Raw genomic sequence first — 21820 nt, forward strand, 5'->3', positions numbered from 1 at the left:
GTGGATTCTTCTATGTTTGACGCGAATGTCCAGACGCACGCAGTGTCTTCGATGAGTTGCCAAAAAATCATTATATATCTATATGTAAATTAACCTTTAGCTTTGTGTGGAATTTTCATATTCTACTACTTCACCAAAAAAATTTCAGAGCAATTTTCTCAATAACTCTTTTTTCTTAGCACCAATTAAAGGATGATTTATGAGTCACCTCCCTTGTTAATTGTATTTTCAATTATGGAGTCAAAAAAAACAGTCAAGCTGAACTAAACAGAATTTTATACATAACGTATTTTTATTCGAACTTTTTTTTTTAAGAAAAAAATATCCATTTAATAAAAAATAATCTAATCAAAATTTGGTTTGACAATTTTAAATGATTGAAAGCACTAAACTGAAATACAGTAAAGTAGATTCAATCGGAAGTAACGGGGAGGAACTTGGCAATATTTATACATTCGAATATCGAAGATCTAAAAATTTAGAGAAGTAAACTTCAATGTGTTCAAAATAATAACAACATTGGCAAAATGGGAACCGACGCGATGCTTTTCATTTTCGCCCTTTTAGACGAAGGAGCACTTTTATTTCTTTCGGTTTATTTCGTATCCTTGAAAACTAACATTCCACCTTTCTTTTTCGAATATTGTTTTTTTTTACTTGAACTATGCTCCTTGTCCAGTTAAAGTGTAAAAAGCCACAGGGTCAGACTGGTGTCTGTAAAATGCTAACTCAAATCAATATATTGAATACTGTACTAGAACGTGTAACGTGTAACGTCCCACAAGTCAAATATTAGTGGTCTTATTCTGTTAGATAAGTCGTCTTGTAATTGTTACACTTTCATACCTATTTGGTGTTTTGAAATAACTGTTCACTTGATATACGCTTTTGAGGGACCGGGTAGCCGTCTTTCTATCAGTCAAATAAAAACTGGACGTCATTTGCTTGGTGGTCATGGGTTCTAAGTTTGGTTGGCATGTGGAAGTCTGTTGACTTTGAATATGTCATCATTCCTCATTGTTGCAGTTGACCCACCTGTAAATGGGTACGGATAATCTGTGAAAGATCAACGCCAAGCAAGAGGTATGGCCAAAGATCAACTGGTAGAAGAAATCCTTAGCGAACCTAATTGTTTATCATTGTGAAAGATGGTTGTTTCTTTCTTTGGCTTTCTTAGAACATGGTAACTCAGTTATAAAGCACCTTGTACATGAAGTCATGGGTAGCCTACTGATTGGAAGAGAAGGATTTTTATAATGATATGTTTTGATTTCTTCCATTGTTCCTTAAAGTATTTATCAGGTTATAACATTATCAGATTTAGAAAGTGATTATTTAAATGCTACAACTTGTTGTGATAAACTCAACTTAGTAAGTAGAATTTATTTTTCTTTTTTTCTTAACATCTTTTCTTTTTTCTTTCAAAGATTAATTAGTTTTTCATGAAACGGTGCCATTTATTTACACAGCATTTTGAAAACTAAAGGAATTTTATATCCTGATCTCTCTCATTTAAATATTTGTTCCTTTCAGTGGATGTTACCAGAAATAATCGGTCAATTTTTACCCAGTATTTTATTTTTAATTACTGGTCATTGGATACTGTTTTTACTCTACACCCCACTAGGAGCATGGCTCACTTTCAAGTAAGTCAGATTTGTAGTTTTACATTTGAATTGAAAGTAGAAGTTCTATTTTGGAACTAGTTCATTGTTGATAGTCCAGGATTCAATTTAAACTTTCGACAGATGTGTTAAGCTCTGATGGCAGACCTGTGACAATTTCATTTGAGTAAGACATTACTTTTGATCTTTTATTAAAGGGTCTCATTCTTATTTTGTAATACAAACAGTCTGTTTGTCCCTGTGGTCGAGAAGTTAGACAAGTCTATTGTAATTTGGTGAAATAGACCTGAATCTGACTTGTATAAGTTAATAATTTAAGTCCTAGTATATTCAAATTATTTTTTTTTTTTTTTACAGGATGGCAACGAAACCCAGTGGTAATATTGGGATGTTTGATCCCACAGAAATACATAATCGACAACAACTGAAACTCTATATGAGAGAAAGTTTAATTCGTTTAGGAACTCATTTATTTTTCTTTTTTGTTTTTCTTTATTTGTAAGTATTCCTGTTTTTTTTATTTCAAATACTGTTATCAAAACTTTTTCAGTCTTGTTTTAGCCTTGTCATCAGGACAGGCAGTTTGGACTTAATTTCAGCAATTTGTATCACTTATAAGAATGAAAATCAGACTTTTGGTTTAGTCCCAATAATAACTTGATGATTCCAAACGAAGTTTAAAAGATGTGCTGATCTCTTATCAGTCAGATTATAAAGTATCAAAATGTCATTGCTGTAAACATTCCCATTATTGGCCTCTTGCTCCTGTTCAGCAAGTGTTTATGAGTAAGTCTAAATATTAGAATTTGGCCCTTTTGCAAAGCAGTTGTCCTAATGATGATTTTTTACCTACTGCATAAGATGAATTGAATTCACTGTCTTTACATAACTGTCAAAATATTGGAACTTGAGAACAAGCAGTCTGATGGAGATTTTAGGTCTGAAACACATGTGTCAACAGAAAATGGTGAATGAGTGAATGATATTTTTCTATTTTACAGAATGATCTATAATTTAGTAAAAGGTGATGAAGTGAGCTGAAAGAGACAAGAGGAAGAGTTAACTCAGTTTGGGATGTTGTCAGAAAGCTTGTAATTAACCTTCTGTTATAAAGTTTATCCAAAAGTTTTCCTTTTTGCCTTGCGTACAGTTATTTGTCTTCCACTCAATTAGCAAAATGTTACGTATCATTTAGCATTTTACTACTGAACAAGTCGTTTACAAGAACCTTACATTTTATTTGCTTTGCAAGGAATTTTTCAGAAACCTCTTGACTCATTCATTAGAAAAAGACAAGAATCTTTATAATATTTTGCCAACTGAACAAAGGGCTTGTTGGTTTATGTGTTAATCTTGTTGGAATAACATCAACTAATTACAAGTTTTACTGTTGTATTTCAAATTTAATTGATGATGTTGCAAACTTTTTTATCTTCAGATACTAGACATCAGAACAAACTTTAGTATTCGGTGGTTTTGAAAATGTTACAGGGATATTGTTGTTTAAATAATACGTTATTAGTTGATAAAGCTGAAGCTATGCATCTCAAACCTATGTCTATGAGAAAACAAAAACTGTACCTTGACTGCAATAGCCACCTTTCTTGTTTAACAGAAGTTTGTTATTGCAGTGATTTGATTGATTTGAACGCTGTCGAATACAGCCAATCAGAGCTTTTGACCTAAAGACACTAAAGTGTATTGTTAAGACTTTCTGGCAAGGACTATGATTAGCTGTATTTGCTAATGTACAATCCAAACCAAGTACTGCATTTACAAACCTGTTATACAAGGAAGGTGGCTTTTGCAGTCAAGGTATAAGACAAATTTCAAAATAGCTTGACATTGTGAAGATATGAACAAATAAAAAAAACTTGGCCATGTTACTTAATTAATGTGTGAAAGTATGTATTATGTATTATAATCTATTAGGGTGCTACTAGATGTTGTGTCTTGTTTCAGAGCTTACATTTTTATACAATATTACATCTATTGTAATACCAGAGTATAGCCTAGGGCCAGATTCTCAAAAAATTGTGCGATCAGTGAGTTTATCTAATGGCTCACATTGGATATTACCTAGCTCTGGTTTTGTATTCATCTGTATATAATAACTATTCTCCTAATTTATTAACATCTATTTCATTAACAGTATAATGTACACCCCCATTTCATTTTATTCACCCAATAAGGTACAGATCAGTAGAAGGGTAAACTTTCATTTCAAAAAGCTCAAAAAGATACTGAATATTAATTGTGTAAAACATTTCATTTCATTAGGTCAATAGGAAGTTATTAGCTCCAAATGGAACAGAATATTAGCATGTAAACAGAAGGATATAAACTATATTTCATATCATTAGCTCAAAATGGAACAGAATATTAGCATCTATAACTCTGCTCTGGTTCAATATCACAATTATGACTACATAAACTTCATTTCATTTTATTACCTCAACAAGTTGCTTTTTGATTACCAATATATTTTATGAAACACATAATCATACAATCCTATTGAAGCTCCAATTCAGACATGACTGGCAAATACAGTTAAATCAGTGACAATGTAAAGATGTTTTCAATTCAGATTTGTATTTTAATTTAGTATGTTTGTGTTAATTGTCAATTTGTAAAAGAAATAAACCTATCTGTAGAGAAAAACAAAATTGTTGTTATAAATTTTTAAAAAATGTTTGGATTTGCCTTATTGCAAATCCTGGTTACCTTGAATAATTCACCCTGCTCAGAACAAAAAACCGAAACCGGATGTACTACAGTCTCTGCACAATATTAAAAATCGGAAAAGAGTATATTGATTCAAATTGATTGATGCCTTGACAAATTTGCACTCATTGCACACTGCAAGATATCGCAACGTATCTTAAAATGCGATGTGCAGAAAAAGCAGAATTGAAGTGGTCATTCTCTCACATTTCGAATCAATCTTTGGGTACGTGTATAATAGAAAGTTCAATGCCGATGGTTTGCTAAGAATCAGCTAGTATTCCCCCTATTCCCAGGACCCCCTAGCTTGCAGAATCACTTCAAAAAGGTTTGGTCAAGGACAACTTTTTGAAAAGAGTTCGAAAGTCGTTGAAGACCTTGAAAGAATTTGGTGAAGGATCAACCGGTAGACAGGATCCTCTAAGCATCGGGAATTGGTGAAATTATGCCCAGTGGGTTTGGTCTAAGTATGTTCAAAGCTGTTGGGAACTATGCTTTGTTCAAACGTAGCTCTATGTGTTCAGAATTCGATAAGAGTACCGTCTGACAGTGAAGGCAAATTAACAAAACGTAAAAAAAAGCAGATGTGACGTTCCCACGATTATCTGATAAAAATTCAATGAATTATTCTGGCAAATATGATATGAAGATTTTAGTTTACGGCGAGAGATTGGAAGATATCCATCCATCTAGTCCCGGGTAAGATTAACACCTCCTTATTCAGGGCTGGTTCGAAGCAGTGGCAGTTTTAAAGGTGGGTCATAGGTCTTATTTCGAAGTGAAAATTAAACCCTTTTATTGCTTCAAATTTATCTCGGGCCATCTGACATCCGTTGGCTTATGGGTGCCTTTAGCAGCTCCCAGATCACGCCCGTTTTTGTCCCCCACACCCCGAGCATTTTCAAGATACACTCCTGGTTCGTGGCTTGATCACTGTAAATACTCCAATTAGATGGCGATAATGCCCTTAAATCAGGATATTGTTTTTCCTATTTTTACAGAACTATCCACATCATGGAAGTCAGAGTATTAATATTACTGTTGGTGGTTACTGTCTGTTCAGGACAAAACCTGTTCCATAATGCTGATTTTGAGACGGGAATTTCTGGTTGGAATTGTTGGGGATTTAAATGTGACATAGTGTCTGATTCTCATACCGGAAGCCATGCAGTGAAGGCCTCTTCGAGGTAACTCTTTAATATATCACGAAACTCTCTCAGTGGTTGCCGTAAATGTGAATCCATATTGTAAAACGACATTCGGCAACTCTCTTGGTAGTAAAGTTAAATCCTTGCAGAACTTTCTTGGTAGTTTCTGTAAAACTGAATCCATGTTGCAGGGTAGCATACGGAAAATATCTCAGCATTTTCTGTTTCTTTTTTTTAACTTTTCTCTCAGAACTCAATTCTACCAAGGGCCAACACAAAGTGTGAAAGGATTGAAGAAGAATACCCGGTATGATGCGTCAGGGTTCGTTAAAATGTTAACAGATCAACCAAACAGTCCGAATGGTCAGAAAATAGAATTAGAAATTGCATTCTCTTTTCCTGGTGCGTATACGTTTAATTAAAATTGGTTCAAAGGATGCTTTATAGCTTTTGTACGTGCACCACAGACACACATCAATTTGTATCATCAGATATCCACAAATATAACAGACGTCACTTATCCGAAACTATTTCAACCGTGGTTCTTAATTTGCAGGCTGATCTCCTTTAAGGAGCGAGAAAATGAATATTCATGACGTCATGTGACTTTCAAACTGGCAATGAAGTTTCTATGTTTTAGGTTTTGTTTTGTAACTATGAACACATGTACGAAACTACGATACACACGGGATATAACGTATAATATCAGACAACCCTTATATATTATCGTATGTAAATTTAATTTAATTTATTACTCTATTTCAGATAATACCAAACAGTATGTAACGGCAGCAAGTAAATCTGGGTTGCTGGTTAAAGATGGTTACGTTAACATTGATGGTGGATTCCTAACACCAAATAGAGGTTTGGGTTTGAATATCACCGTACACCGTAAATTGAAGTAAAGGGAGACATTAATTACAAACCAGACAAAATTTATGTGAAAAGCCAAAACTCTACACCCCATCCCCACCCTGTCTACACTTTCTTCTCATACACGCACCATACCAAGCCTTGACTGGCCAAATTAGAGGTCTTGTGATTCTTTACTTTTACAGACTTTGTGGATGCGATGTTTTATTTCCAAGGACCGATGCCAGGACAGGAATTTTTAGTGGATTCAATGAAACTTAAAACATCTTCCAACACCCAAACGTCTGGCCTGTTTTTGGTCAATGGTGGCTTCGAATCTGGGTCTAATGGTTGGGCCTGTTATGGCTTTAAGTGTGATGTTGTGACTGATGCACATGAAGGTGGACACGCTCTAAAAGTTTCAAAGAGGTGAGAATACACAGAACCGCTACTGGGTCACCTAGTATATATAAGTCACCATAAATTGATCACAAAGTAAATTCGGTCCTAGTGCTTTATTCCAAATTTCTATGAACAATTTTTCTGCATTCCATAGAAAATGAATTTATTCATAGACTATAGAAGGAACATTGTGTCGTGGAAGATCAATATTATGAAGTCATGCCAATTCCCACTTTCATGGTAAAGTTATCTGTGATACCATTACCTTCTGCTTGGGAAATCTAAACTTGAAGCAACTAGGCTTGACAACTACGCAACTGTTTCTGAGAAATCAGTATCCCTTCCCGAGAGTACAGAAAGCTTATAAGGTTTATTAGGTCAACTTTGGTAAGTCTTTCGAAGTGTTCGCTTATTAAATATTTAGATTGCCAGGCCTGCATTCCTCATAGGAAGTGCACAATGATTTTACGGTTTTTTGTATCCCTTCAGAACTCAGTATTATCAAGGCCCATCTCAGAACATAAATGGATTACAGTTAAACAGTCAGTATGAGATAGGGAGTTACGTTAAAATGGCAACAGACCTACCTGGGGATGTGGTCGGACAGATTGTTTTTATGGAAGTAGTTTTTAATTTCGCAGGTAGGCGATCAAATCAAATTTTAATCATATGTTCACTCGTTCCTGATATGCTACACTACGATTAGGTTTATAAACACAGCATCCATTTCAAATAGTCCACATAGCTAAACATGTTTATTTGTTATTTTGAATTGTCATATAAATGAGAACTCATAACCATTAATGTATATTTAGTAGTGAGTTTTATCAACTCAGGCATCTATTTCTGAATTTTCACAATGTCAAGCTATTACGTACTTTTACTTACTTCGTACGTATGCTTTAATTGCAATAATCACCCTTTTTGTATCACCGAAGATTCGATTGGATTGAACGCTAGCGAATACAGCCAATATACAGCAAATACAGAGGCTTTGGCAGAAAGTCTGTGAACACAAATCACAGCTGGTCTTTTGAGGGAAATGGTTGGCTGTATTCTATGGGATAAAACACGTAAAAATACGTCAATTTTATAAGATTAGTCATTTCTACCTAAGAAATGACCACACGATTTTAAGAATTTATACAATCAGATCTGGATCCTTTTTTGAACCAAATACAGCGCCATAGTATTCGCTGGCGTACAATCCAAATTGTAATAGCATGATATTAGGTATTTAGTAATAATTCTTATTTAATATATTCCAGATGGAAGTAAATCGTATATCGATGTTGCTGGTCGACCAATGATATTGAACAAAGATGGTTTCGTTAAATTACATGGAGATTTTGCTACTCCGTCAAAAGGTAAGGAATTGATGAATGTGGGTACTGTGGCCAGAATAAAATTAGCATGCTACAATTTCAGTAGTAGTTTTCCTTATATCCTGCAACTCCAATATAGTGAAACACTGTCGTTTGGTGGACCGTTTCATATTGTCTATTCCATTCGAGTTCATAATCCTTACCTTAGTGAATACACGTTCTTACTGATCAGAATAAAGTTGTGCTCCCATGAACACACCAGTTGGATCGCCCAACTTATGTATTTTCTTGTAATTTCCATATTCTTGCCTTTTTTTCAGTTTTTAACAGTGCGTCAGTATACTTCCAAGGTCCGGTCGGTGGACAGGAATTCATCGTGGACTCTATCTTCATTAAACCAATAGCGGTTGACAAAGATTGGAGAGTTGATTCTGATACTGTAATTGACACAGTACGAAAAAATGGCATAACCGTAACGTACGCATTCTCCTTCGTGTGATTTTCGTTGTCGATATCATCATCATCATCATCATTATCATCATCGTCATTATAATATAACCATATCAAACATAGTTGTCAGCATAAGCATCATTGACAAATCAGTATTGATCATTCAGCAACATCATCAGCATTGGTTAATCATAGATATAATCATAAATGATCTTCAACAAGAGCACCGATTTCGAACAATGTCGCCGGCACTTCATCGTCATAATAATACCCATCATTGCCATAATACAATAATCAATATGAGCTCCAGCATCTTCGTTCAAAACGCACATCCGTACAGTTTCGGACGTGTCGAAGTATAGACCCATTTGCTACGATTCTGAAACTGGTAAAATTACTATCGTGAGATTGTAAAGTGAAAAAGAATCTAGGCATGACATGAATATTGGTGACGTTGTTTTTCAGAGTTCATCCTGGAAGTTTAGATCATAATAAGTTGTCTATACAGGTAAGGTTGCTCGTGATATCTTTAGACCTGATCATGTAAAGGATTATTTCTGTAAACGAAAACAGCCTGCTGAATGAAATCCTATCCCATAATTAAATTTAAAATCAGTATTGGTATGCCTAACCTCGACACGTGTCTACCTCTCATAGGGAAAAAGAGAGATGATGAAAGTGTTTTGGTCGAATTTTGATCTGAAACCCGCATGCCATGTCGTTCGCATAATTCTGATATCTTTAACCGCCACCGGATATATATGATTGTATATGATTTACTGTATCATTTATTTTTAAAAAATAAAGATACACCAACTGAAGAAAAGTTTTGCTTTTGGAACAGCTATAGCTTGTGATGAATATGTACACGGTGATAAACGATACCAAGATTTCATCAACAAACATTTCAACTGGGCAGTCACTGAAAATGCGTTAAAATGGGACTTGATGGAGCGAAATCGGGTAGGAGTCTATATTATTATCTAGCCCCTTCGCCAAGGGTCTTAACTTTAAAAGTCCTGTCCTAATGAAGGTTCCATATCCTAAACACTTCAACAGTTGAGTTGTTGGCTACCAGAATCAAATTGTATATTGTTCCGACTGAATTTTCATGTTTTTATTTTGCCAGGGTGTAATTGTCAAGGACGTAGCTATACAATCTTTAAAGAAATTAAAAGCTAATGGGTTCGTAATTTCCTTATAATGCTATAACACCAGCTTGAATAAGGCAAAATCTATTTGTTACGTTCCAAGACTTATCTCAAATGATCGACATTTTTCCATACCTTTTGTGGTTCCTGTGAATTCGGAAAAAATTGATATTATGTTTGAATGACAGTTATAGATGGTGCACAACAAAATAAAGAATTGTCGCTTATTCACATTATAAACCGGAATAACTTGGCAACCAATGTACAGATGTAATTTGTAATATTTGTCTTCCTTAGCATCAAAATACGAGCCCACAATATAGTCTGGTCAATGCCGAAATATGTCCAAGGTTGGCTGAAGGCTTTAAGCCCCAATCAACTGAAAGCTGAAGTTTCTAAAAGAATAAAATGGGTTGTGAACGATACCAAAAATTAGTGAGTAAACGTTTTCGGATTATGTTTCTCTGAAGTCTGAACTGTTGTTTGGGTGATCATTCCATAAATTGTTTGATCACGGCCATATTTGCCGCAGTTTTGCTGAATTGTTTATTGAATCAGCATTTATTCTTATTGACTACTATTGTTTGTTTTGTTTGTTTTTTTGGCTAGCGTGGAACACTGGGATGTGAATAATGAGAATATCCACGGTCAGTATTACCAGAGAGCTGTGAATGATCGAGACTACAATCTAGAAATATTTAGAGAAGCTCATCGAGCAGGTCCTAATATCAAATTATTTTTAAATGATTACTCTGTTGTTTCCTCCGGAAGCTTTACTGAGGTAAGAAGTCTGTAATATCAGTTTTATCGTCGACATCACGACTGTATGCTTCTAGAACGCTACTGTTACTAAAGTTCTGGCTTTAAGAACCGTTAAGAACTTGCGTGCGTAAAAGATGGAAGGGGGGGGGGGGGGGTGTAAGTATGTATCCAGTAGTGACAAAGAACAGGTGGTGTTTCCCAAGCGATCTCGCTCAAAAATTCTGAACTACCTGTCTTATGATTTTATATATTTTCCAGTCCTACCTAGAACAAGCTTTGAAGTTTAAGAATGGTAACAGTGGAATCTATGGAATTGGTGTTCAGTGTCACATGGCACATGACGTGCCCCCTAATCCTACCCTTATTAAGGTAATATAAAGGGTATGAGAGGCGAGAGTCCTGAAATCGTCGAATTTCTAGTACTTGGACTAGGGCTCCGGAACTGCTATGGTCTGATTGTTATTGTGTTACTTACAAATAGTTATCCCAAGACCAATATTTGGGCTGAGGATACCAGTCTGATGATATGATTTCCGCCTTGGTAAGGGTAAGAGAGATCCTGTGTCTTATTGCACTCTACCGCGCTATAACCATCTTCTGGACCTTTTGGGAAAACTACTTTGATGAGTAATCTGAAATTACCTAACGGCTAGTTCTAGCTCGGTTAGGGCTGCGGTCCTGACACGGTCTAAATGGTCCGGTCTTACAGGTGGTCGGCCTACTGAGAACTCAGTATTCTTCTTCTTTGTCAATCTCTCTTGAATTACAGAAACATTTAGATATCCTTGCGAAAGCTGGCTTACCGATCTGGGTCACAGAACTCGATGTGTACACCCAAGATGAGAATTTACGGGCTGACTGGTATGAAATAGCGTTACGGGCTCTGTACGGTCACCCAGCTGTAGAGGGGATTATGCTCTGGGGGTTCTGGAGTAAGAGACACTATGCTGGGGTTCCGGCAACTATCGTCACTGGAGATGAATTCAGGGTAAGCGACTTCTATCCAATGTCAAAATCCCTGTGAAATAATGAAGAAACATTTCCACGTCTAAAAGAAGCCAGGAATTTCGCCTTTCTGCTTATTTTCGATTTGAGGACGATTCCTCTGGTCTAAACAGCTTTCAGGATCATCAATGGCGTCATGCACCCGAAAATCAACTTGACGTCCGACTGTAGTGGCTAAATTAAAAATAAAATCTATGAAAAATCCATCGAAAATTTGGTATAATTTTAAATTAGACTATATGTCCAGAGGAAGAACCGGTAGTTGGATTTTGATTCTGAAAGTTTCTATGGAAAGCTATTATTGAGCTTTATCAGCTAAATAAAATATTGCTAATGTACATTGCATTTTTTCCAGATCAATGCGGCAGGAAAGAGAGTTTTACATCTTCTTGAAAATGACTGGATGACCAAGACTACACAAAATGTAGGTCAAGCCGGAACTAGGTTTACAGTGGATGGTTTCCATGGTGATTACGAACTGAAAGTTTTTTACGATGGTAAAGAGAGGACCGATTTAAAACAATCATTTAATGTCGATAGTAACGGAAAATATGTAACTGTTCGTGTATAATAAATTCATCTAAAATATTAACTGTTTCAATGACCCTTTTTCTTTCATCATCCAGAGGTCATGGATTTATCTCATGAAATATAACCATGGTTAATTTGGGTCTTGAATATATTATGTAAATAGTCGTCAGAGGTACTAGAACGGCATGAAAATCGTATATTTTAAATACATATAGGCCTACCTAAACTAAAATTTATATATATACGCCGGAGTCTCAAGAAAAGATCAGTCGTCATTCAAACTTACAAACGCAGATGATTCGGGACACATTATAGATTTAAACGCTAAATTTCGACAGTGAGTCGTGAAAAATATTACTGATTAGCTGAGTTACAAAATAACTGTTGCTGAAACTAAGGTACGACTGATCAAACGGATGTCGAAACTGTCCCTTTAACAGAAAACTGTCAATGGCCTTTTTAAAATAAATTTAGTCCTAATCAGACTGGAACTGAAATCGACATGGTATATATGACTTTTTCTAGAACAGATATTTCAAGAGTAAGATTTTAATATTTAAAAATTCTATATAGCCTATCATAGGAGTTAACAATAAGGACAATATCACATGCTACTAATAATAAGTTAGCTTAAGTAATAAACTTGACAAAAAAACATTCGGACGGTACATTAAATCGTAGACATATAGAGCATAAATAATGGCACGTCGACATTCACCAAGCACTGTGAACTAAAGTTCCTGTATTTCTTTCGTTTTCCGTGGTCTTCTGTGGGGCTTCCTGGAAACTGGATTGGGCATGGTTATATTTAGATTGGCTGGAATCAATTTCTGTAAAGCAAGTTCAGGCATGGTGCGATTTAAAGATGTGTTACTTTCTAGGAATCGATGGCGGCGACTCCTAGCAGCTGATATTTCATTTACGTTATTGTTTTTTGTTTTCTCCAAACGTCTTCTTCTTATTTCTTTCTCACTTCGTTTCTGAGCCAAAACAACCATATGGCAACCACCACAGGCCACTTTGTGGACTAAATAGTTTTGGAATCCATCAACTCGTCGTGGCTTGAACTGATTTGAATAACTGTCAACTCCTTGAGCCAGTCGCCCATGCCGGCCATTACCACACGTATACAAATATCCTGCGTCTGAAATAATGGCAGTAAAATTCTCTCCACAGCTAATAGACGTCGCTTTGAAATCTAATTCCAAACGCAATGGCGAGGTCGACTGTAACGTATGCGTGCCATGTCCTAGTTGACCGTGGGCCCCGTCTCCAAACGTATATACCAGGCCGTTTTCCGTAAGAACCGCTGTATGCGATCCACCGCACGATACCTGTATTACTTTCTCTGGAATGGACACCATTTCGGGCTTTAAAGCTTCTTCCACGGTTCGCTCTAAGCCTAATTTTCCGTCATCCATCTCACCAAACGTGTACAACTTCCCACTGGCCGTAACCAACGCCGTATGGTAGTAACCGCAGGATATGCAGGAAACGGTCTCGTCCAGTTTTAATTCTGTAGGACCCAAACAACTCTCTTCTCCACCCAATCCGAGTTTCCCATCGTCACCACTTCCCCACACATACACACTGCCTTCCTCTGAAATAAAAATGTACATGTAACTCATTAATCATTCCTTCAAATCTAACTTCTAAGCTTATACAAAGTAATAAGATTAGGGCTAAGTAAAGTCGACTGTTTGGAAGGGTTGGTCTTCCGACCAGTATTTGACTTGAGTTGAGGTAACAATAGATGAGATACTATAAATTAATCCAGTACGGACCGGGGGATCCTGTACAAATTTATCGATAGGCTAGTAGCATAGCAAATGGAAGCGAATCGTTTCTTCGCCACTCAATGTCCGAGTCACTTCCTCGGATACACTTTTAGTTGACTGAAGGCTATCACTATAATAAAGTCACACCAACATATATTTATTCTACACTAAAAATCAGTCGTGGTAGAGTTTAGTCCTCTTCGCCCATATCAAAATGGCAATACGACTATTATAGTATGTAGTACTATTAATATTAGTAGCATTTTCCATAGAACTGTAATAGTTCTATGCCGAGGCCCTATATGTTCTAGGTAATTAGTAATGGCTTTAGTAAATAGGTACTAGGTTTAGTAGGCTAGGACTACACATTAGTATTACACAATTATTCATCACGAAATGTCATTACTTACCATTTAAAACGACTGTATGATCGGTTCCACAAGATAACATTTTAATTTGCTGTTGATCCAAACCTTTGATTTGCTGTGGATCGAGAACATCTCTACTCCCTTTATATCCCAGTTGTCCCTCCGTATTATTTCCACACGAGTAAACCGATCCCGATTCTGTACTGAACACAGTGTGGGATCTTCCACAAGCCACCAGCTTGACTTTTTCTCCTTTTAATGATTTGATACAAGTCGGTTTGCTCATTGTATTAGAGTGTCCTAGACCAAGCTGACCATGGGCGTTACTCCCGAATACAAAAACTCGACCGCTGGCCGCGGCCAAAACTGTGTGCTGGTCTCCACATGAAATATCCACAACCTTATCGTTATTCACCCAGAATTGGTTCGGTAAGGTTTCCGCTAAATGACTTTTACCAAACATAAATACGGCACCAGTCGCAGGAATTTCTGCAAATTCGAAATCTTTTGGCATTTTGTCCCTCATTTTACCTCTGAGTCGTCAAATTGTGATCAAAATGGCGGCGTAGTTACCTACTATAGTTTATTTTTAAGTCTGACCTAGTTTAATGGAGCCACGAACAACTAGTGTAATAGAGTCTCAATAAGACGTTGTAATAATCGAGACTATAGTTTACCTGTAATTACTTACAGGTAAACAAAATCAGTTGCTAATAACAACGCCGCATGTTAAGTTGATAAACCAACCGCGAAATATGACTTTAACGATTTTTATACGGGTAAAACACTACTCTCTCACACAGACTATAGAATTTTAGCTGGATGGGCTTTTTGCTAATTTATGTATCAGAGTTCCGAAGCAAATTAGAACTCGTATTTTTTTTATCTGTTTTCAAATACGCGTAAGTGCAAAACTCTTTACATGGGTTTAAATTAGTTATCCTAATTGTAATGCATTTAAAGAAGTATCACAGCACATTAAGAAATAACAGTTTTATGGATATTGACTTCTGTTATTTAAACACAGCGTTCTCAACTTTCTCAAGTGCAGATTAACCATAAAACTATAACTCCGAGTTATATGAAGTTTTTTTCCTGTTAAAGGCCTACATAAGGAGTTATAGTTTTTTATGGTTTACCATCACTTGAGAACGTTACCTGTATGTGTAATAAAACGCTGTGTTTCAATAATAAATGGAAGTTAATATCCATAAAACTGTTATTTCTTAATAGGTTTAAATTATAGTTCATTAGCTCAATCAGGTACAAATATAAATTAGGAATGTGGCATAAAACTCTTATAAACTATAAATATGTAGAAAAGTATGGCATAATCGCAATTTTATTTCTTTTTCAAAGACTATTATGCAGACAACTATGACATTTAATCCATTTAATTTCATTAGGCAAATAAGATGCAGTGCCGTTGACTATAACCCACCACTTCCCCACTCGCATCAACTTCGGGATACGGAAACTAACGATTATTGGCGAAAGTTGCAAAATGATATTCCACAGCACTTAAAACGACAGCTTCGCCATTTTGGAGAATTGATTCTGGTCTTGAATATGATATGTAAACAGTCTTCAGAAGTACTAGAAATGTACGAAAATCCCAAAATTCCTTCCAAAATACTACAATGTTGGTATTTCTGATAATGTTGACTAGCTCTAATACTATAACACCACTATATATCAATAACAATTATTTATATTTATAAAACAATTCATTCATTCATTCATTCATTCAATTATTAATTCATTTAGATTCAAATATCAAAAACAAGCTTGTTAAATAATTAAATAAAAACAAAACAAAATAGCTGTCAACCCCAACATTAACGTTTCTTATCAATTGTAGAATCCAATCCAGAACATTTTTTAATAAGACAAAATTCAAAATTCTAACAATTAACGGTTCTGTCTGGGGTTCCAAAAGTCTTCAACCGGTAATTTCCCGAACCCCACTCAAGAAGCCCCGACAATTTGATTTGGTACGAACCAGGTCCAGAATAAAAAAGGTTACACATTGACCATAACTTCGTTAACATTGAGAGCTTCGTTAGTAACCACAGGCTCTGATCTCTGAAGCGAAATGACCATAAACTCGTCATCTTTTATCTTCGTTTCTGAAACTGGAAAACATACCTTGAGGTGGAATTTTAAAATTCCCATACCAGCTGTCTTAGATAACGCTACCTCTTCTACAACACAAACGGAGACCTTATTGATGCTAGATATTTCGCATGTAAAATTACTTTTGAATTAAAGCAAATTAAGGACCCCCCTCCCTCCCTTCCCCCTTTTTCCCTATATGCCTCAAGATTAAAGTTTACTCACCTGGATTGGCTCCCCGTTTATCACCAGCACTGAATAACTCTGAAATGTTGTATCTTTCAGAAATAGTTGGTGGTCCTAAAAATTAGCAAGAAATCACTTTTTTTATCACAGTTTCCCCATCAGTTTCACTGATCGCACCTTAGTAATAGTATTTAAATTTATTCAAGACTCAAATCAACCTCCCAAAATTGCCTTTAAGGGGTTGACAGCGACGATCGCGTTTGAAGGCAAACTCAACTACACTATATGATGACTGCCATCTTTCGCCTCATTTTCGTATATATAATAATCTAACCGTAAAAATTTCATTCATTCATTCACTCACTCATTTTCCACTCACTTTCCGGCTCATCGTTCCCGAAGTCATCTGCAGTAGAAACGTACATAGTAAAACATACAAGGTGATGGTACCACCGTTTTCCCGGTTGATTCTCGAAACTTTCTTGAGAATATTTCTCTCGTTTTTCTGCACGCTTTAATTTCACCTCCCGCATCTTGTTCCGAATCTAAAATGGAGAAATAAAAGGAGAAATAAATGAATTGTAGGTAATTTGTAAAAGAAAATAATCGTAGCCATATAGAGATTAGCTTCATCTTGTTCGAAATGTAAAATGTAAGAACAAAAGAAAACATTAAAGAATAAAAACATAATTTTTAAATTCCAGATCTAAAATATAACAATGAATAAGTAAACTAATAAATATTTCCATCCAATTCTTTGTCCTATACATGATTTCAGCCACCTTTGAAAGAAAAATGGTTTACTTTTAACTGTATTTTCGTTTAGGTCGATGAATTTTAACCAATCAAACGACCTCTTTCATACGAGAGAGATTGCCCGTATTCATGCATTATTAATGTGTTTAAGGTGTTGATTAGAAATGGCGTTACATCGTTTACCGGGCTTGTTGATGAGACGGCGAATTAAGGTTATACACACATCTTTCCGGAATAGGATAATAGTAATGATCTCTGAGACCTTAAATACGAGTATAACTTGATAATGGAACCGAAGGTGATCTATTCCACTCCATTGAGAACGAGGAAATCACCTCGCCCATTCCAGAGAGATCGGAAATTATTTCTACTATTTCACAGAGAAACCAAAACAACTTCTATCACTTCACAGAGAACCCAAATTGATTTCTACCGTCAGGCACAGAAACCTGGAAATGGAAATTGACAAACCGCAAGTAGTACCTGCTGTTTGACAAGGAATAGCCTGCACAGTTGCATAGACGGAATGATCGGCACTTTAAAACGACAAATCTCCTAAAATAATCACAAAACCTTTTCAAACTGCCCCTAATGATTTACAAATGTTTTAAAATAACGCAGATCCCACTGTCTATACTCCTTCGTTGGTAAATCGAAATTAGCCGATTTTTTTAAAGGTTAATTTGAATATCAGCTTAAAAATAGTATAGGATAGCACTAATCTTCGACTGATTTTGCGTGGATAAAATTTAAAGATTTTTACAAGTTAACATTGAATATACACAGACTTGACTTTTCTCTCAGAAATTTCAACCAAAAAGTTCCAAATTCCACAATAACCTAGTGTTTGATGACACATTATCACATTATAAAGCACTTCGTGATTAGTGACGTCATCAAAAACTTGGTTTTAGTGAATTTACAAGAGACACAGATGCCTGGTTGATAATTGGCATAGTGATATCAGTGTCCCCGATACACAAAAAAAGTTTAGAAAACCTCTTTACAATTCCTTTAATAATAGAAGGTGCACTCTAATGAACAAAAATTAGACAAGAAAACAAAAACTTGGTTTATAATTACATGTATACATCAATTTCTTGTATTAAACGTAAACAAAGACAAAAGTGTTTTCCTAAAGCGGGAACTAACTATCAGGTAACAAATCAGACAAATGCAATTGTTGAAATGTCCACAAATCTTGACAGCCCTAATTAGAACTCCATCGGTTTTTTTGGAGCTTCGCCAGCTTTGAAACTATCAGTATAACAGAGGTTGGTGACTATATGCAGGATGCTCACCGGTAGAACAAACAACAAAAACAGCGACGACGAGATGATGATGGTTTTAGTCGTCTGATGTTCACGAGCAGATGTGACGCTTACCGCAAGCTGTTTCCTACGACGAATACTTTTACGAACTGTTAACACAGTACCGATGTTTAGAAAGATACTGCCAAGTAATGGAGTAAACACGAAGAGAATCGTTCTGAATAAAGCCATCATTACGTGGAACTTTGACAGAAAGGCTGTGGTAAACTTCGGTCCTACTTTCCAGTCACTCGTTCCTGGTTTTTCGTAAACCTCGTGGCTGAACAATACGTCAGAATGAATGCCTTGTACTAGTGTGGCGAGCACGAGGAAAACAACAAAAGGTCTTTTAACTAATTTGAAATATCGATACTTGATTGGGAACTTAATCGCCAAGAATCTTTCCAATGTCATGACAAAGATGAGACAGAAACTGAGTCGCTTAACACTGATGTTGAAGAAAAGATTTCCATAAAGCTTGAAATAACAGCACAGTTTCATTTTGTCTAAGTCGTGTCCATAATATGATCCTAAAGACCATCGCATTAGATCCATAGTGATATTTGCAACTTCCATTAGATTTAACGTCAGCAAAAAGACTGTCGCAGGACATCGCATTGCTCTTCTGGAAAACACCATCGCTGATATACAACTGAAGATCAGACCGATAATACTAATGAGGAAAGCAAGGACGTTTAAAACAGCATCAACCATGGCTTGGTCATTAGTAGAATTAGTTGCGTCGGAATGGCCCATGGCTTGGTCATTGGTAGAATTATTTATGTTGGATTGGTCCGTCGCTTGGTCATTGGTAGAATTAGTTACGTTGGATTGGTCCGTCGCTTGGTCATTGGTAGAATTATTTATGTTGGATTGGTCCGTCGCTTGGTCATTGGTAGAATTAGTTACGTTGGATTGGTCCATAGCTTGGTCATTGTTAGAGCTATTTACGTTCGAATGGCCCATGATAGCTTGTTCTTTGGTAGAATTATTTATGTTGGAATGGTCCATGATAGCTTCTTTTTTTGGTAGAATTATTTATGTTGGAATGGTCCATGATAGCTTGTTCTTTGGTAGAATTATTAACGCTGGAATGATCCATGATAGCTTGGTCATTGGTAGAATTATTTAAGTTGGAATGGCCCTCGACGGCTTGTTTTTTGGTAGAATTATTTATGTTGGAATGGTCCATGATAGCTTCTTTTTTTGGTAGAATCATTTATGTTGGAATGGTCCATGATAGCTTGTTCTTTACTAGAATTATTTATGTTGGAATGGTCCATGATAGCTTGTTTTTTTGGTAGAATTATTTACGTTGGAATGGTCCATGATAGCTTGTTGTTTTGGTAGAATTGTTTATGTTGGAATGGTCCATGATAGCTTGTTCTTTGGTAGAATTATTAACATTGGAATGATCCATGATAGCTTGGTCATTGGTAGAATTATTTACGTTGGAATGATCCATGATAGCTTGTTCTTTGGAAGAATTATTTACGTTGGAATGGTCCATGATGGCTTGTTCTTTGCTAGAATTATTTACGTTGGAATGGTCCATGATGGCTTGTTCTTAGGTAGAATTATTTACGTTGGAATGGTCCATGATAGCTTGTTCTTTGGTAGAATTATTTACGTTGGAATGGTCCATGATGGCTTGTTCTTTGGTAGAATTATTTACGTTGGAATGGTCCATGATGGCTTGTTCTTTGGTAGAATTATTTACGTTGGAATGGTCCATGATGGCTTGTTTTTTGGTAGAATTATAAACGTTGGATTGGTCCATGATGGCTTGTTCTTTGGTAGAATTATTTACGTTGGAATGGTCCATGATGGCTTGTTCTTTGGTAGAATTATTTACGTTGGAATGGTCCATGATGGCTTGTTCTTTGGTAGAATTATAAACGTTGGATTGGTAGGCCATGGTAGCTTGGTCTTGGGTAAGATTGTTAAGGTTGGAATTGTCCATGGTAACATGGTCTTGGGTAGAATCTTGGAATGATCTGTCATGGCTTGTCCTTCTGATAAATTGTTTAGTATAGGGTGGTCCATGGTAGTCTTTTCTTGGAAAGAATTGTGTAAATTGGGGTGTTCCATTGTAGTTTGATCTTGAGTGGTATTATTCATCGCCCGTTGATTAGCTAGCGGAGAGAAAGGCAATGGTGCTTCCGTTAATTCCAAAACTTCCGATCTGTGTGAGGTTACAAAAATATCAAATCCGATGAAATCTCCTATAAATTACATTCAAACCCACGGAGTAAACAGTAGCATTGTATGGAATTAAATTGAATGGAATTAAATTGAATGGTGATTAAAAATCAAAAATCTTTTATTGAAAACTTGACAACATGCAGTCTTAAGTTTATTTTTGATCTGATTATTGTACCGAGAAAATCTTAACATTAAGAAGGAGAAATTATTGATTCACCCCGTGTAAATTAGATTCCATGGAAATATGTTATCATTATTTGATATTAAAAACGGTTATTATTTTGTTTGTATTATTTTTGTAAACTCAGACTATGGGCAATGTCCTGATAATGAAGACAACCAATTAATTCTCAAGGTAATACAAAAAAGAAGGAAAAGAAAAAGAAGAAATCAAATGTAATAGGCTACTGTGGTTTTAGTAAGTTATCCGATGACCAGTTTGCAAGGCATCACCTGGGTATAGTCCATCCAGACTTTTTTTGAATTTGGATTACGACTTCAAACTCATCCATTTTATGAGATATGGCATCTTGACGTTACACAATGAACTTTCGGAAAAGTCATCTTCACTCATAATAACCAGTCGACCCAGTTGTAAATGGAAGGAGAGGATCCTTAACTGTTTTCGTACACCGCTAATACTTCTGAAGAATATTTACATATATTCAAGATTCCAAAATTTGCGAATCCCTTTAACTTTAGCCCCCTTAAAGGATATTAGAGTTCTTGTAATCTGATTGGTCAATCACTAAAATTGTATAGAAAACACTGACAGTACAAAACAGGCTCACCTGGGTAGCTCCACCCCGTCTTAAAAATTTCCCAAATTTCAAACTCACCCATTTTACGGGATATGGCATCTTGACGTTATACACAGAACTCAGTAAAATTGGTTTTGGAACTATATAGAAAAGTTCCACCGGAGGCATTAGGATAAGCCTGTCTGTTTCCAAAGATAACTTCCTCGAGACTTTTTGTTGAACAATGGGAAATATTGAACTATTATGACGTAAAGGTTTGAGTTAAATTCCGTCACAATCAGATTACAATGCATGGATGAATACAACGATTGTGGTTTTTGCCGTGGCCTAGAATGCTGTGACCGGCAAAAAAAAGGTGGAAATTAT

The 21820-nt window shown here is 35.9% G+C and overlaps 5 protein-coding genes across 5 annotated transcripts; 2 read left to right on the forward strand and 3 right to left on the reverse strand.

Moving 5' to 3' along the window:
• Window positions 1–505: 505 nt before the first annotated feature.
• On the forward strand, window positions 506–3405 carry LOTGIDRAFT_203935 (hypothetical protein). The gene is made up of 6 exons (XM_009056771.1): window positions 506–602; window positions 1303–1371; window positions 1534–1646; window positions 1983–2123; window positions 2627–2876; window positions 2904–3405. The coding sequence occupies exons 1-5, from the start codon at window positions 528–530 to the stop codon at window positions 2664–2666; spliced, it is 438 nt and encodes a 145-aa protein (XP_009055019.1). The 5' UTR covers window positions 506–527; the 3' UTR covers window positions 2667–2876; window positions 2904–3405.
• Window positions 3406–9327: 5922 nt separating this feature from the next.
• LOTGIDRAFT_118624 (hypothetical protein) lies at window positions 9328–12015 on the forward strand (the record flags this gene model as incomplete). Its single annotated transcript, XM_009056772.1, has 7 exons — window positions 9328–9489; window positions 9656–9711; window positions 9975–10112; window positions 10287–10458; window positions 10698–10808; window positions 11209–11427; window positions 11800–12015. Coding segments are annotated over 7 exons (1074 nt in total), but the record flags the coding sequence as incomplete, so codon positions are not given.
• A 976-nt stretch (window positions 12016–12991) lies between these two features.
• On the reverse strand, window positions 12992–14599 carry LOTGIDRAFT_74050 (hypothetical protein; the record flags this gene model as incomplete). Its single annotated transcript, XM_009056715.1, has 2 exons — window positions 12992–13575; window positions 14164–14599. Coding segments are annotated over 2 exons (1020 nt in total), but the record flags the coding sequence as incomplete, so codon positions are not given.
• A 4654-nt stretch (window positions 14600–19253) lies between these two features.
• Window positions 19254–20043, reverse strand: LOTGIDRAFT_118720 (hypothetical protein; the record flags this gene model as incomplete). Its single annotated transcript, XM_009056773.1, has 2 exons — window positions 19254–19465; window positions 19803–20043. Coding segments are annotated over 2 exons (453 nt in total), but the record flags the coding sequence as incomplete, so codon positions are not given.
• Window positions 20044–20055: 12 nt separating this feature from the next.
• On the reverse strand, window positions 20056–20406 carry LOTGIDRAFT_161376 (hypothetical protein; the record flags this gene model as incomplete). Its single annotated transcript, XM_009056774.1, has 1 exon — window positions 20056–20406. The coding sequence occupies one exon, from the start codon at window positions 20404–20406 to the stop codon at window positions 20056–20058; it is 351 nt and encodes a 116-aa protein (XP_009055022.1).
• Window positions 20407–21820: the final 1414 nt, after the last annotated feature.

This window comes from Lottia gigantea, assembly GCF_000327385.1.
Source record: "Lottia gigantea unplaced genomic scaffold LOTGIsca_29, whole genome shotgun sequence".
In the NCBI taxonomy this organism is placed as follows: Eukaryota; Metazoa; Mollusca; class Gastropoda; family Lottiidae; genus Lottia; species Lottia gigantea.

What these genes read in the sequence shown, in the direction of transcription:
- LOTGIDRAFT_203935 (XM_009056771.1), top strand. Translation starts at nt 528, where the DNA reads ATGGGAACCGACGCGATGCTTTTCATTTTCGCCCTTTTAGACGAAGGA. An exon ending in TATTTCTTTCGGTTTATTTC is followed by an intron (nt 603 to 1,302) that starts GTATCCTTGAAA and finishes AGTATTTATCAG; the next exon opens with GTTATAACATTATCAGATTT. An exon ending in GGAGCATGGCTCACTTTCAA is followed by an intron (nt 1,647 to 1,982) that starts GTAAGTCAGATT and finishes TTTTTTTTACAG; the next exon opens with GATGGCAACGAAACCCAGTG.